Source organism: Clavelina lepadiformis, chromosome 6 (assembly GCF_947623445.1).
Source record: "Clavelina lepadiformis chromosome 6, kaClaLepa1.1, whole genome shotgun sequence".
In the NCBI taxonomy this organism is placed as follows: Eukaryota; Metazoa; Chordata; class Ascidiacea; order Aplousobranchia; family Clavelinidae; genus Clavelina; species Clavelina lepadiformis.
The window spans coordinates 16,264,026-16,279,820 of record NC_135245.1 but is presented as its reverse complement, the minus strand read 5'-3'; the positions used below and the strand labels follow the sequence as shown (position 1 = coordinate 16,279,820).

General features: G+C 38.7%; 2 protein-coding genes across 4 annotated transcripts; both read left to right on the top strand.

The window, feature by feature from the left end:
- Positions 1-8,324: 8,324 nt before the first annotated feature.
- LOC143462067 (putative RNA-binding protein RbpA) lies at positions 8,325-13,769 on the top strand. Of its 3 annotated transcripts, none has more exons than XR_013118134.1 (3): positions 8,325-8,793; positions 9,077-9,192; positions 11,746-12,109. XR_013118134.1 is itself a non-coding variant. In XM_076960097.1 (3 exons), the coding sequence occupies exon 3, from the start codon at positions 12,400-12,402 to the stop codon at positions 12,754-12,756; it is 357 nt and encodes a 118-aa protein (XP_076816212.1). In that variant the 5' UTR covers positions 8,800-9,192; positions 11,746-12,145; positions 12,289-12,399; the 3' UTR covers positions 12,757-13,769. The 3 variants fall into 3 exon arrangements, 2 of the variants coding, with proteins under 2 accessions (XP_076816211.1, XP_076816212.1); XM_076960097.1 differs by lacking the exon at positions 8,325-8,793 and adding an exon at positions 12,289-13,769 and having other exon boundaries at positions 8,800-9,192; positions 11,746-12,145; XM_076960096.1 differs by lacking the exon at positions 9,077-9,192.
- A 204-nt stretch (positions 13,770-13,973) lies between these two features.
- On the top strand, positions 13,974-14,450 carry LOC143462070 (putative RNA-binding protein RbpA). Its single transcript, XM_076960101.1, has one exon. The coding sequence runs from the start codon at positions 14,072-14,074 to the stop codon at positions 14,414-14,416; it is 345 nt and encodes a 114-aa protein (XP_076816216.1). The 5' UTR covers positions 13,974-14,071; the 3' UTR covers positions 14,417-14,450.
- The last annotated feature ends 1,345 nt before the right edge of the window (positions 14,451-15,795 follow it).

The following is a 15,795-nucleotide window of genomic DNA, read 5'->3' as shown; positions in this document are numbered from 1 at the left end:
CGTAGGCTCGTTTCAAACAGCAGAAACCTTTCCAAGTTGTATTCATTTGTATTTCGTCTTTAATACAGGGGACGAAACATTGTAGGTTTAGTAGCCGTGCTAGTAGTTACATTTACCACCAAATATCAAAGTTATTTCTCAATAGAACGTTTTAAGCCTTTTCGGCTTTGTCACTTTCTCCTGTTCATTGGCGCGTGTTTGTAACAACTGGCTTTGTTTTTTCGTCCGCACCACGCTTTTGCCGAAAAATAAAATGATTGATTGATTGTGCTGCCGCAGGTGGTCGCAAACATATTAGCAGGTAAGGACAATAATTTCCACAAATTTGACAAGGCCTCGAGGGCAAAGCGTGCATTTCCAACCAGTATGTGAATGTAAAAAAGTTATTACTTATTACTTATTAGCGTCAGCACGGTCACCAAACACAAATTAAAATTAAAATATTAAAACGCATTTAATACAAAACAAAAGTTAAGCTGATAGTTTGGCAGGACATAAGCGTTGTATCACTGTCAAGATGGAGCCGACCCGTGTATGTGGATCCAAAAGCAAAAACCCAACTTAAATGAACACCATCCACGGGACCACAGCCCCGTTCTGGTGGCCTGAGTATATGGTAACAATCTTTTACACAGATCGGTTGTGCGAGGAAGTAGAAGATGGTCTGTTACGTCACTCATGTCCAATCAGATAGTTTTGAATATGGATATGTGATGATAAGGAGATATTATAATATACAGATCGAATACTGTATAGAATTTTGTTTACGGAAATCTGCTTAGCGAGGCATTGTGTTGTGTATTGATGACTTCCTATTTTTCGTTTTAAGTCGTGACATGAATATCGCGCCTGCCTATATTGCGTGAGTTATTCACAGTTGTTCATTCTTTCTAAATGTAATCGTTCAAAGAAGCTTCAATATAATCGGTATATACAGTTATCTTTCCTGTGTAATCATAGTTAAATTCAATTTGAAGAAGTTTAGCATCAAGTTAGACAAATTTGTTGTCATCTTCATAAGACTATAAGCCGTTAAGGTGAACAATTCAGTCTGAGGGTGAGAAAAGCAGACAACGACCTTATGAGACTCATATATCATCACCCGCAATAAACATTTTAACAAGCAAATGTTGTAGTGAATTGGGTCAAACTGTCAAGTTCAGCTACCATACACCACCCTTCCATTGCACATACATCAGCAGTGATGTAGGTGCCAGGAAGAGTTTGTCATTTTTTTTGGAACACTTTACGCCTTGTCTTGCCACATGCCATGTCCGCCAAAAATGATAGAAATCTCATCAATAGAGTTTATAGACAGACTTTGATACCTGCATTTATAAATCAAATGGTCAATGAACCAAACCCTTGCGTGAAGTTTACTTTTCGTCAGTCTTATGGACGAGTGGTTGGAAATTTTGCAAGTTCAGCTGGAAAATATTCATTACCTTTTTGTACACAAAAATCCTATTCACGTAAAAAGTTTTGTCGTAAATGAATACATCTTACACGCTACAGCTTACTGTTTAACATGCCTTTTAGACTGAAGCCACTGCCCAATCGACTCATGCACACAGAGAGGTGTAGACAACATACATTTGAAGTAATGGTAAGCAAAAACGTGAATTAAATATTCGTAGCCTGAGTTGACTTTGTATTCGTGGTACGTATCAGAAATGTTTGATTTGATTACAAGAAAATGGTTAAGTTTGAAATGTTTGTTTAGTAACTTTAGTTACATTAAACTATGTTTACAAGTAGGCTTACTTTAGCTCTAGCCAAAAAACTGTTAAAAACTAAACGGGGGAAATTATGGGTGTGGTAGTTGGCGTAAATGGGAAAACAGATGAAAAAGCTTAAGAACCACTAGGTAGGACGTTAAAGCACCTGACAGTTAACAGATAAGTAAAAAAAAAATTATCCGAGTCTAAAATTTCCGCAGTTGTCCCATCCATCCCGTCAAAAATGCGGGCAACGAAAAATGGTACAATGACATACCAACCAAACCCTTGCGTGACCTTTACTTTTTGTCGGCCTTGTGGAAGAGCAGTTAGAGTATGGCGAAGGTAGTTGTTGTTGCGTTGTTACGATGCTGCGTTGCTGACTCCTTGTCTCAGAAGGTTGCTGTTTAGTTGTATGCCAACTTCGCTCATATATTAAAGTAAATGAACAGGGCTTTCTTAGTTCAACCTTTATTATTTATATTATCAACGAGAGCGAGTCGACAGCCAACTGACACTTTTCGGGATTAACAGCAACGCCATGAGCAGATAAACGTTTAAATAATATGTGTAGATGTTGCAAATGTTCCTCGTGATTACGAGAAAACACTAAAACGTCATCAAGGTAAACAAAACAAAATTTTAAATCTCTTGCAATCGAATCCATAAATCGTTGAAAGCTTTGAGCAGAACATTTAAGACCCAGTGGCATTCTTGTATAAACCAAAAGGACAAAGGAAAGCTGTCTTTTCTTTATCTTCGGGGGCAATGGGGATTTGAAAGAATGCCTTTAATAAGTCACACTTAGAGAAGATTGTTGCATCGTGTAACTCATTCGTGAAATCTCGCAGGTTCGGTATTTTGTAACGGTCAAACTTGGTGACAAGGTTGAGATTACGAAAATCACCTACAATTCTCACACCCCGGTTTGTTTTTTTAACCAGGTGCATGGGACTAGACCATGTGGAGTTGCTGGGTTCAATGATGCCTTGATTGGTCATTTTAACAAGCTCATCTTTAGCTACGCGAAGGTTCTCGGGAGATAAGCGCCTCGCAGGGGAATGGACCGGGGGTCCGGTCGTCTCGATTTTATGCTGCACGTTGTGTTTGATTACACGTGACCGTAAAGACGCATCAAATACCTCTGGGTAGACGCTGCGAAATTTAGCCAAAATCTCATCAGATGGTGCGCTGAGCGCTTGTGCTGAAAAAGGTGAACCTTCTCTGGCGTCGAAATTACTTTGCCTGGCCTCGTCAAGTTTAACCAGACGCTTGCCGCCGACGTCAACCAACAAGTTGAAACGTTTCAAGAAATCCGCACCGAGAATCGGATAAGGGATGTTTGCTAAAGCGAAAGTAAATTGAAACTTGCAAGTGAACTCATGGAGACAGACGTCAATGGATTTGTAACCATAAGTCTGGATGCGGCTATTATTCAAGGTGGAAAGAAAACCAGTTTGTTGCACATTAGCATAACAGGTAAAAGATAGAGGGAACAAACTAAACTGACAACCTGTGTCGATTAAATACTCGACTTTGGAAGTGAGATCGGTGGCAAAAAACAGATTACTATTGGTTGAGTTGTGGTCAAGTCTTGTTGTACTGATGGATCCGCCGGGATTGTGGACCAAGCAACAATTCCGGCCTAGGCATTTTTTGGAGCATTTTGACGGCTATTCCAGTTACAAGGTGGCTTGCAGTTAAAGGCTCGATGACCAAACCTAGAATGGTAGAAACACAACCCATGAAAATCGGAGCCCTGCTCGTGACCAGAGTATTCCCTGTTGAAACGGCAACCGAAACTGACTGAGCCAGGTTGTCGAGGACCCTGAAAACTGTCACGTTGGTTATATTCCATCTGCGAACTTCGTGGTGCTCTGGGGAATCGTGGCGCTGAATGGGGCGTGGTTGAGGCTGTAGGTCGCACATGCTGTTCTAGTTTGTTTATTTGCTTGGTAAGCTCATCCAATTTTGTTTCGAATAGTTCATTAATGACACTTTGGCGAGGGACCGGATTGGCAGAGACTGGTTTTTTAATAGCCATGATCTCGTCCGCCTTAAGCGCAAGTTTGTCCAAATCACGTTCTGGATCGATTTTTAAGATTAATTATTTGCGCTTGATAATCCGAACTGTCCAAGAACAACTTGCGCAAGAGATTATACATACGCCATCTCATCGTCTAAACTGGACGAGCCTAAGAGTGATTTCATGTGTTCTAAAGTGTCACTCGGCCTTTTGCCTTGAAAGGTCTTGCTGTCCAAAAGAACGCTCAAACGTTCATTCAAACTCGGTCCACACTTATTGAGCAATGCGGCTTTTAAGTCATCGTAAGATGATGATGGACTGCAAATGACGCTGGCGACACGTTCAGCGTGTGCTGGATCAAGTGCTAAAACCACGTGATCAAATTTATCGTTATTGGATGAAATGTTAGCTCTTCTAAGTTGAGTTTCTACCAACTCAAACCATAGGTTAGCGCGGCTTGGCCAGAAAGACGGGAATTTTACGGCTTTGGTTTCCAAAGAACGGCTAAGTGGTGTCGATTGAACGTAGGGGAAAGTGGGGCAAGATGGGACTCAGGGCAGGACGGGACATGATGGATTTTTCCAAAAGTATTGGTTTTAGCGCCCTCTATCCATTTGGATGGTACAGGTTACCACAATTCTTAGTGACTTGCAAAAAATTGAAAACTTTGCGTGAAGCAAAAGGTTTAGGCAGCGGCAGAAGTGTTTGTAAGCCACTTCTTATAAGAAATTTTCTTAAAACTCTACTATTTTAGCTAGATTTGACAAAACTTTGGAAAATGAAATGTGTTTTAGAGATGCAGCAAGACAAGTAATTTTAAAAGGTAGATAACTTTTTCAGATCTGAGTTACATATAATAAGCAAACCAAAAAATTCAAAATGTTGGTCATTGGGGCAAAACGAGACAGGACTGCTTGGGGCAAGACGGGTCAAATATCCCGTCCTGCCCCATTGAAATTATTGATAATCTTTGTTTAATATCTAATGATATATTAGCCTAAATTGTCGTCTAGGCTACTGCAATGTGATGCAAATGTGAATTTAACTAGTCTAATAATGTAAACAGCCGGTATTCTAATTTTAGCTCACTGTTTTGGTGTTGTTAAGTAACGTAGTCTGGTCTAATATGTAGCGTATAACACTTGTTTTTTTGTATTGTTTAGCTGGTATGTTGATGCTTATATGCTTAAATTTCTGTATTCTTTAACTTTAACTTTAACCGTACACAAGTTGGTCGTTTTTTTGATTTGCTCAAGGGCATTTATGAAAAAGAAGCAATAACTGTTGAAAATGTGTACAACGTGTATGAAACTGGAATTACCTGTGTCCAAAAGCCAGGAAAAATAATTGCAAAAAAGGGGATGAAGCAAGTGGGTAGGATTACAAGTGCTGAGCGGGGAAAAACTATTACTGCAGTTTGTGCAATGAGTGCCATTGGGAATTATGTCCCCCCTATTTTTATTTTTCCTCGAAAACGGATGGCCATGGGTCTATTGCAGGATGCCCCACCAGGTTCTCGTGGATTTGCCTCACCGTCTGGCTGGATAGATTCCGAAATATTTTTGGATTGGTTGAAACACTTCAAAAAATATGCAAATCCCTCCATTGATAAAAAAGTTCTTTTAATCCTTGACAATCATGCGAGCCATTTGAACCTGCCTGCGATTGAGTTTGCTCGTCAGAATGGAATCATAATGTTGTCAATTCCTCCTCACACATCTCACCGCTTGCAACCCCTGGATAGGACATTCTTTGGGCCTTTGAAGACATATTACAATCAGTCTATCGACCACTGGATGGTTACCAATTATGGTAAACGTGTTCAAAGTTCTCAAGTCTGTGGATTTTTTTGCACTGCATATTCCAAAGCGGCTACAGTTCAGAAAGCTGTAAATGGATTCAAATCGGCAGGTATAATGCCCTTCAACCCGGACATTTTTGACGAAACAGACTTTGCTCCGTCGATGGTGACCGAGATCCATGCTGTTGGTTCACCGGAATTGGAAGCTCATGGTGCAACCACCAGCTCTCTGGCTGAAGGAGAAGGGGTTACGAGCATTCAGCTGTGTAATAACACTATCACTAGCTCTCAGACTGCTGCTGAAAGAGAAGGGGTTTCGGGTATGCAGCGGAGTGGTGACTATGCTCCCAGCGATCAGGTTTCAGCTGAAAGAGAAGGGGTTGCAAGCATGCAGCGGAGTGGTGACTCTACTACCAGCGATCAGGCTGCAGCTGAAGGGCTCAGGGGTATTCTGCTTAGTGATGGCCCTACCACCAGTGCGCAGATTGCAGTTCAATCGGAAGTGCAGCTGACTGATGGCCCTTCCACCAGGGTGCATGTGATGGACATCTCTCCACTTCCTGATGCGAAACTGACCACTCGGAAGAGGAAAGCCATGAAATCGCAGGTGCTAACCATTTCACCTTTCAAGAAAATTTTACTTTCAAAGAGCAAAGTTCCTTCCTCAAACAAACATATCCATAAAAGGAACAAGAAGCAATTGCAATTTTCCGGAAGCTATGAATGTCTGATTTGCAGTGAATTGTATATACATCCACCGAAAGAAGACTGATCCAGTCCAGTGTTCTTTGTGCAAAAAGTGGTGTCATGAAAACTGCTCTGCTTATCCTGGACATGGCAATTTTGTGTGTGACTTTTGCGCAAAAAAGTAGCCTGTCATTCTGCCTCATTTTTGGCTAATGTTATTCGCCTATGTGTGCTGCAAATAGAGACAAATCGTGTTTTGATATGACAAGATATTGGCAGTGCTGTATATATTCGTTATTACAATTGATTACTTGTTTATTGTTTTCACGCAATGCTTCAGTGGCAGGCATAAATTAGAGTAAGATGATATGAAATATTTCAGAGTATTAAGCACAAAAAACATACAAAACGGCTTCAGTGGTGGTTATAGAAGTCCAAACCTTACAAAATACCTTCATAATTAAAGCTCAAATCGAGTTTGGTAATAATGGGGTAGGACGGGACGGGTGTCCCGTCCTGCCCTAGGTGTGGGGCAAGATGGGACAACTTAATTTTATTTTATTTTTTTAATTACGGCGGTGTGTGATTTTGGCCGAGTCTAATATTATGGTTGTTGGTAGTGGTGCACCTAAGGTATATTATGGTACCAAAGTTAGCAAAATTGATGAAAAGGAATTCTTTAAAATACTGATTGAAGTTAAGTGTCCCGTCTTGCCCCACTTTCCCCTACTCTGGAAGAAACGGGTTGGTTGCCGAAAACTGGACAGAGCGACATGGTGTCGGACGGTGAGTTAAATTTCGCGGCAAATCGAGCAGGGAATCAACTCCGAAGTCAATTAAAGTATTATCAACACTTTCCGCCTGAGGTGGCTCAGACACGTCAAAAGCTAAATCGCAAGGAACATTGCTGCAGGACGGGGCGTGCAGCGAAGAAGAAACCTGGGCACGGCCCTGACTATGCTGTAAAGTAGAAGAGTTACCTTGCATGGGTTGTAGGTAGGACATATCTTCAGAGTTGTAGTCGGAGGTCACCAGAATATATGGCGAAGGTAGTTGTTGTTGCGTTGTTACGATGCTGCGTTGCTGACTCCTTGTCTCAGAAGGTTGCTGTTTAGTTGTATGCCAACTTCGCTCATATATTAAAGTAAATGAACAGGGCTTTCTTAGTTCAACCTTTATTCAATCTGGCGTCCTGTGCACAAGCGGTGCAAAACGGAATGGGATGGTAAAACGAACGCGCAGTGCTGAAATCAACACGTGCCGTAACATTCCGAGGGCGCCAACCAGCGACAAACCAAACAAACACCCAATGGCCGCTACAAGAGCACCTAATACTTACAGAATTCTTAAAACCGTTTTTTTAGCCCAACAAGAATTTTATCTAGTTTTGCCTTGCAGTAAAAGTGTTAATATATATGTAACTTCAGCATAGAGTAGTGTATCTAAAATTGCGTTGAGGAAGAGCCAAAACTTTCAAAAAGCTTGGCAATTTGTTGTGAATAGTATTGAAACAACGTATCAAACAAGTTTTGGGACACCGTATACCAGTCGGCTCCATGTTCAATTTGTCAATCCAATCCATTTTTCGTATTTCTTCCAAATCTTAGGACCCGGTTTTATTTTATGATTGAAGGTTTTCATTGGCACGTGCAGGAGATGTTGTTGATAGTTATTTCACATTCCAATATTATGCGCTAATCGCGATTAACTGAGCTGTACCTCATGTTAATTTGACAATTATCAACTTGTTTAAACCATAATAGTTTGGTGAGCTTATTGCAAAGGCAAAAGAAAAACACTGTGGGTGCTTGAATATTTTCACTTTTATGCTATTCTAGAATTGGATTTGAAATAAACTAATCTAGAATATTCAATTATTCTACATTAAAGTGCCAGTATTTTGGACTTGAAAACTGAGAGTGGACCTATAGCCTAAGCCGGCATTTACAGAAAGTAAATGATTTACTTTATCTAGTGCACTATTATATTGGCCAGAAAAATGGTTCAGAAAAACAAGATTCTACTGTATATGATATATATAACTATTATACTTATTTGTCCAATCCCCAATATTTTTTATACATTTTAAGTTTGTACATGACGAATCAATAATATAAAAGTTTGCCTACTGCAGGATTTTGATACAATAATACAAAATAAATAACCAAAAATGGGAGATAGCTGTAAGGTTTTTGTTGGGAATCTTTCTTACGACGCTACTGAGGATGAACTTAAGGACACATTTAGAAATTGTGGAAAAGTTGAAGATGTGGCTATAATCACAGATCGTGATACTGGCAGAGCTCGTGGTTTTGGGTTTGTCACCTTCAGTTCTCCGGATGAAGCCGAGGCAGCAATCAAGGGACTTCATCAAACTAATTTCAAAGGACGTGATCTCACTGTTAGGGAGGCGGAGTCACGAAGAGGTGGTGGTGGTGGAGGCGGATATCGTGGTGGTGGCGGAGGCGGTTATCGTGGAAGAGGTGGTGGTGGTGGAGGATATGGCGGCGGACGTGGAGGTGGTGGTGGATATGGAGGTGGAAGAAGTGGAGGTGGTTACGGTAAGTCTTGCAGATCAAATTGCAAACCAGAATAAACCTGCTATTGCTATAAAATATTTAACAAAGTCAAGGGCTTTTGCTTTTCACTAACCAGGACATATTTTTTGTATAATATATATATAATAATATTTTGTTAGTAGCAATAATGCTTAGCTGTTGTTTAGCTTTTAGAAGATGTTTTTTCATATGCTTACTGAAACAACATGTTAGTTATGGGACTGGACAAACTTATTTTGGGCCGAAATAATCATACTAATATTTGTTCTTTTGTGAACAATCCAAGGGTAAAATATCATATAGAGTTATAGACCAAGTGGATAGTTCCACAAGGACTTAGAAATGTCCCCAAGGGTGACACACATCAGGAGTTATGTGTTTGACAGGGATTTAAATGACGAGGTAAGATGGCCAATTTAACATTTCAGTTTTTGTTCCAGCATCCCTCATAACATTAAGCGAATTGTTATTTATTTGCTTAGTTTGTATAATTACATAATAATCGATAGGGTTGGGACAAGCCATATTTTATTAATTTGTGTTTAAATTTTTTTGTTTTAAGGGTGAAAAGTGATGACATATCGCAAAATTACAATTCAAAATTGGCGCCTTAGCCTTTTTCCATTTTTTTTTGCCTGAAATTTTCATAGCAGAGAGTTTGTACGCTGGTATAAAGTTCTAAATTGATGCTTAATATTTTAAATGTTGGGCTGATAGCCAAATATTGGAGCATTGAGTTTTAATGCATCTATGATATTTTAAGTGTTTTGCTCACATAAACAAACCTTAGACTGCTGTTTTTACGTTCAATGCACCAGGTTATGTGTTGAAGTACCAATGCTAAATTGGCTGGCTGAGTCTTAATTATAACAACTTAGACTTGGCCATATCAATTAATTTTAATTCTCTTCTGTCCCAACCCTAACAGTAGTTATTAGGTATAATATTATGCTTATGTATATACTAGGTTTTCAAACTTTCTTTGATTTTTTTAAAATATAACATTATAACAACTATAACAATGTTTTGTGATATGAATGCATGTTGATTTTAGTCACAATAAATGATTAATTTGGTTGCACAAAATATATCTCATGGGTCTATTGCGATTTGCACTAAATGTCCTTTTCATTTTTGTTATATTTATTTTATGTAAATATTTTAGTGTTTTCTTACAAAAATTTAGACTATAGTGCAAAACATCCCAAATTTAGACATACCATTAGTTTGTGCTAACTAGGCATGTTGTTGAGATTAAACCTTGTTAATTATTGCTTAATAGATTGTTCGTTAATCTGACTCCATTGATATCGCATTCATTAATCCCTGATAGCTTAGTTCAGCATTATAGTACAAAAACCAAACTGTCAATGTCTTTAATATTGATATATTTTAATTCTCAACGAAACAGTTTCTGTTTTCAGAGCACGGAATAGAGTTGCATTCAGTAGACCAGGGTTTTTAAACTTTTTGGCACACGCCCCCCCTTGACGGTACCTAAAAAATCCGCGCCCCACTTCATTGCAAAATAAAAAAGAATCAAACAAAACAACAGTTTATTTTCAATTAATTTTTATTAATGTGACGGATGTAAATGTTTTTGGGAAACCAAACGTTTAATTTGAGGCTTTGTAGAAGATAATGCACATATGTCATCTCTCGCGCCCCTCTTATGAATCTTACACGCCCCCCTTATGAATCTTACACGCCCCCCTGTTTAAGAACCACTGCAGTAGACTGTTAATACTCGACTCAAAAATTGAAAACTAACACATAGAGCGCTGTAGTACGAATGACGTGACTCGTAAGTAATCAAAACTGGGTCGCATATTTTAAACACCAAAATATAGCCCAACACTTGTTGATAAACACACGAAACAGAACACAAATAACATTATAATATATCATCAGATCTGCACGAGAATTATGACCATACATGTTGGGTGTGATTGTCGCAATTATGAAGGGCTAATTATGACAATAAACCCAAGAACTCGACAGTCCAAATGCTGGGCTTTTCTAAACAAGAATTATTTATCACTGTGTTACGCAAATAATGACTTTTGCTTATTATAGTATGTTTGCTAATGGTTCTGAGATGTTATGGATTAAATGGTATAGGTTAGTAAGATTTAAAGCAGATCTGAAACCCAAATATATCTCACGACACATTGCACCTAAATAGATTTTTCCAGAAAGCTAGAAGTTTGTCACGATCGCACCCAACACACATTATTTGCATGTGCGTTTCCATGTAAAGTTTGGAAAGTGGTTTGTTACATTTATTACAGTAAATTATCCATTATCGCGACATTTTGTGTCCTAGTTTTAGGCTAAATGTTATGGTGGCACTAAAGGCCAAAGTGATTTTACTGTTTGCATTAAAAGCTTGCCACTGAAATATCAGGGTTAGTTGATGATTATAATTTTTGGCGTTTTCAGTTGGGAAAAAACAGACTTGTAGTGTGCTGCTTAGTTTCGACTATACTGTAGACTCCTTATTATGACCACATTGGGACCAGACAATATTAGTTATTATATCTGAATGGCCACAATGACCGAAATTGTTATAGTGCCGTGTTTAACCCCACCAGGTTTGGTACGGTTAGGCTCAAAATGGCAAAAACATCAAATTTGTCATTTATTTCATTAAGATTAAAGACAATCATTAAAGTAAATGTAAGTAGATGAAATAAGAATACATGTGGGATAATTGCAACTGTCAAGTTGCATGTCTGCCATAAAAAATTAATAAAAAGTCCCAAAAAATGGTCAATATATCCAAAGACTGGTCATAGTAAACAGAATTTTATGTGGCAAAATTCGTGATCAGACCAAAATGGTCATGTACAGTGCATGGTCATAATAAGCAGACTACACTGTACTCTGCGAATTTTCATCAAGACAACCTATTTTTGTTGGTGCTTTGTATTAAACAAAACCCTTACGTTGCAGGTGGTGGTGGCGGCGGTAACTACGATGGAGGCAGATACGACAACTATTGATTGCAAATGACATATTAAGCAATTCATTTGAAATGTTTAACATATACTTTCTGCCAAAGCAAGTCAGGCTTTGCTAGGTTAGCATCTATAGTTTTAAGCTCCTAATATGTTGTGCACTATCATATGGGCAACCAGTATATGGATATAAACTACAGTCATTTGTTTTGCAAGTTATCTCTGCATTTTTGTAAAAGTTGCCACTAGAGCATTTTGTAAATATTGTATCGTGCTTTTTGGCGTACCTTTTTAGAAATATGTTGTGGTATTGCTTTGCTGTTTTGTCATTCACATCAATTAAAAGTGGAAGCTTCAAATGGCTGTTTTGCACGATGCTGTAGCCTGAGTCTGTGGTGAGCAAACAAAAATCAGTAGCCTTAAGTTGAAGTTTGTACTTGAAAATTAAATATCATCAAAAGTGCCACTGTACAAGACTAGAGCGAATTAGAAAACGTTACTGTACTTTATCATTAGTGTATTTTTGTATCTGTTATAGGAGGCGGTACAGCAACGGCAGGAGTAGACAGTTACATATTGAATAAAAACAACGTCCCCACCACGCCTTTGCCGAAAAATAAATTCATTGATTGATTGTGCTGCCGCAGAAATGAGGATGATTCGAATGATGTGTGGTAAGACACTACGAGATGGGATTACCAATGATGTGATAAGAAGGTGGACAGGTGTGGAAGATATTGAAGAACATCTGAGAGGACATCGTCAGAGATGGTTGGGGCACGTTGAGCGAATGAATGAGGAGAGCTTAATAAGAAGAGTACAACATAAGATGATTGAAGGAAAGGTGAAAAGGGGAAGACCAAAGAAAACATGGGAAGAGACGTTGAAGGATGATATGAGAAGGAGAGGTTTGAAGATCGAGGATGCCATCGACAGGGGAAAGTGGAGGCGTCGCTGCAGACAACTGGTCGACCCTGAATTTTTTCGGGATGAAGACCAGGCCTGAACAAGAGGCAAATGGAAGATGATGATTGTGCTGCCGCAGGTGGTCGCAAACATATTAGCAGTTAATGTTAACAATTATCCGAGTCTAAAATTTCCGCAGTTGTCCCATCCATCCTGTCAAAAATGCGCGCAACGAAAAATGGTACAATGACATACCAACCACGTGGTCAACGAACCAAACCTTTGCGTGACCTTTACTTTTTGTCGGCCTTGTGGAAGACTGGTTAGAGCACCTGATACTTAACAGAATTCTTAAAAACGTTTTTTTTAGCCCTACCAGACTTTTATCTATTTTTGCCTTGCAGTAAAAGTGTTAATATACATGTAACTTCAGCATAGAGTAGCGTATCTAAAATTGCGTTGAGGAAGAGCCAAAACTTTCAAAAAGCTTGGCGATTTGTTGTGAATAGTATTGAAACAATGTATCAAACAAGTTTGGGACGTCGTATACCAGTTGGCTCCATGTTCAATTTATCAATCATTTTACTTATCGTCAAAGGATCTAACCAGCTATTATGGGTATGCATGTTATGATCTGCATGGACTAAAAAGAGACCTATATTTTGATCGGATGGTAAATAAGATCAAAAACCTAAGACAAAAGAAAGCATCCAGATCAACAACCACCAACCAGCACTTAAAGTCAATATCAACCTTAACTACACCTAGAGATGCACATTCTAGAATAAGGAAACCTAAAGAACAAAATCTCAGAAGATTCCAATCCAATTTTCGTATTTCTTCCGAATATTAGGACCCGGTTTTATTTTATGATTGAAGGTTTTCATTGGCACGTGCAGATGTTGTTGATTGTTATTTCACATTCCAATATTATGCGCTAATCGCGGTTAACTAAGCTGTACCTCATGTTAATTTGACAATTGCCAACTTGTTTGAACCATAATAATTTGGTGAGCTTATTGCAAAGGCAAAACAAAAACACTGTGGGTGCTTGAATATTTTCACCTTTATGCTATTCTAGAATTGGATTCGAAATAAACTAATTTAGAATAATCAATTATTCTCTATTCTACATTAAAGTGCCAGTATTTTGGACTTGAAAACTGGTAGTGGACCTATAAGCCGGCATTTACAGAAAGTAAATGATTTACTTCATCTAGTGCACTATTATATTGGCCAGAAAAATTGTTCAGAAAAACAAGATTCTACTGTATATGATATATATAACTATTATACTTATTTGTCCAATCCCCAATATTTTTTATACATTTCAAGTTTGTACATGACGAATCAATAATATAAAAGTTTGCCTACTGCAGGATTTTGATACAATAATACAAAATAAATAACCAAAAATGGGAGATAGCTGTAAGGTTTTTGTTGGGAATCTTTCTTACGACGCTACTGAGGATGAACTTAAGGACACATTTAGAAATTGTGGAAAAGTTGAAGATGTGGCTATAATCACAGATCGTGATACTGGCAGAGCTCGTGGTTTTGGGTTTGTCACCTTCAGTTCTCCGGATGAAGCCGAGGCAGCAATCAAGGGACTTCATCAAACTGATTTCAAAGGACGTGATCTCACTGTTCGCGAGGCGGAGTCACGAAGAGGTGGTGGTGGAGGCGGTTATCGTGGAAGAGGTGGTGGATATGGAGGTGGTTACGGTAAGTCTTGCAGATCAAATTGCAAACCAGTATAAACCTGCTATTGCTATAAAATATTTAACAAAGTCAAGGATTATATCTATATTTTATATTTGTATCATAAAGTTGACGATTTCGCATGGCGGCCGGCCCGCCATGCGAAATCGTCCGGCCCGAAACATATTAATAAGTTATCACAAGAATACGGCCTGCCGTTTCTTATTGAGTTTCAAACTGCAGTGTTAGCACTGTTTGAAAAAATTGTGGTATCGTTACGTCGCGCCCCCGCTGTGCGGAAAACCAGCTAACCGCGAGAAGAGAACGAAAGAGAATAATTAGTCAAGTTATTGGTGCGTACATGAGTAATACGCTTCAATGCGGAGAGAGAGCAAAATTATATAAATATCACAATATCTCAAAAATTACAAAATCCAACTTTATCAAACAAACATGGACAGATAGCTGAACATTTTTTATGAAAAGTCACCAAATTTCAATTTTCTACAACAAACAATGCAACTGTACGCCACGTTGTGCTATGACTGTGTGCGGGAGAAACAACAGTCGATTCGACCAACTGTTGGTTTGATCAACTGTCGGTTCGATTACTTGTCGTTCGATCAACTGTCGGTTCGATCAGCTGTCGTTCGATTAAGTTCAATAAACTGTCGTTCGATAAACTGTCTTTCGATTAAGTGTCGCGTCACGAAATGTTATGGTGGCACTAAAGGGCAAAGTGATTTTACTGTTTGCATTAAAAACTTGCCACTGAAATATCGGGATCACGTGAAGTGACCGTGAACAAATTCACCGGCGACAACTGGTAGTGGACAACTGACCGGCAACAAATTGGCCGGCGATGAAATTAACCGTCGATAAATTGGCCGGCGATCAAATTAACCGGCGACAAATTGGCCGTCAAAAGGTCAAAATTCTAATTCACTATCTAGTCGCGCATCAGCTTTAATCCCAGCCAATTTAGTATGTGTATTGCAGTCAAGGTTGGCCATAGTTTGTTTGAACCATAGTAATTTGGTGAGCTTATTGCGAAGACAAAACAAAAACACTGTGGGTGCTTAAATATTTTCACCTTTATGCTATTCTAGAATAGAATCCGAAATTCTGAATCTGCAAGAAACTATTCTAGAATAGTTAATTATTCTGTATTGTGCATCTCCAACCACACCCATTTTTTATTCAATCTGTAACCGTCTACTCCTTCCGTTGCGAACTTTGTACTCCCTACTCCAACAGAAAAAATACACTAACGATAAAGTACAGTAACGTTTTTTAATTCGCTCTAGTCTGGTACAGCGCCACTTTTCATGATATATTCAATCACATTTTAAAACTAAACTAATGTTTAATTTCCAGTACAAACTTCAACTTAAGGCTACTGATTTTTGTTTGCTCACCACAGACTCAGGCTACAGCA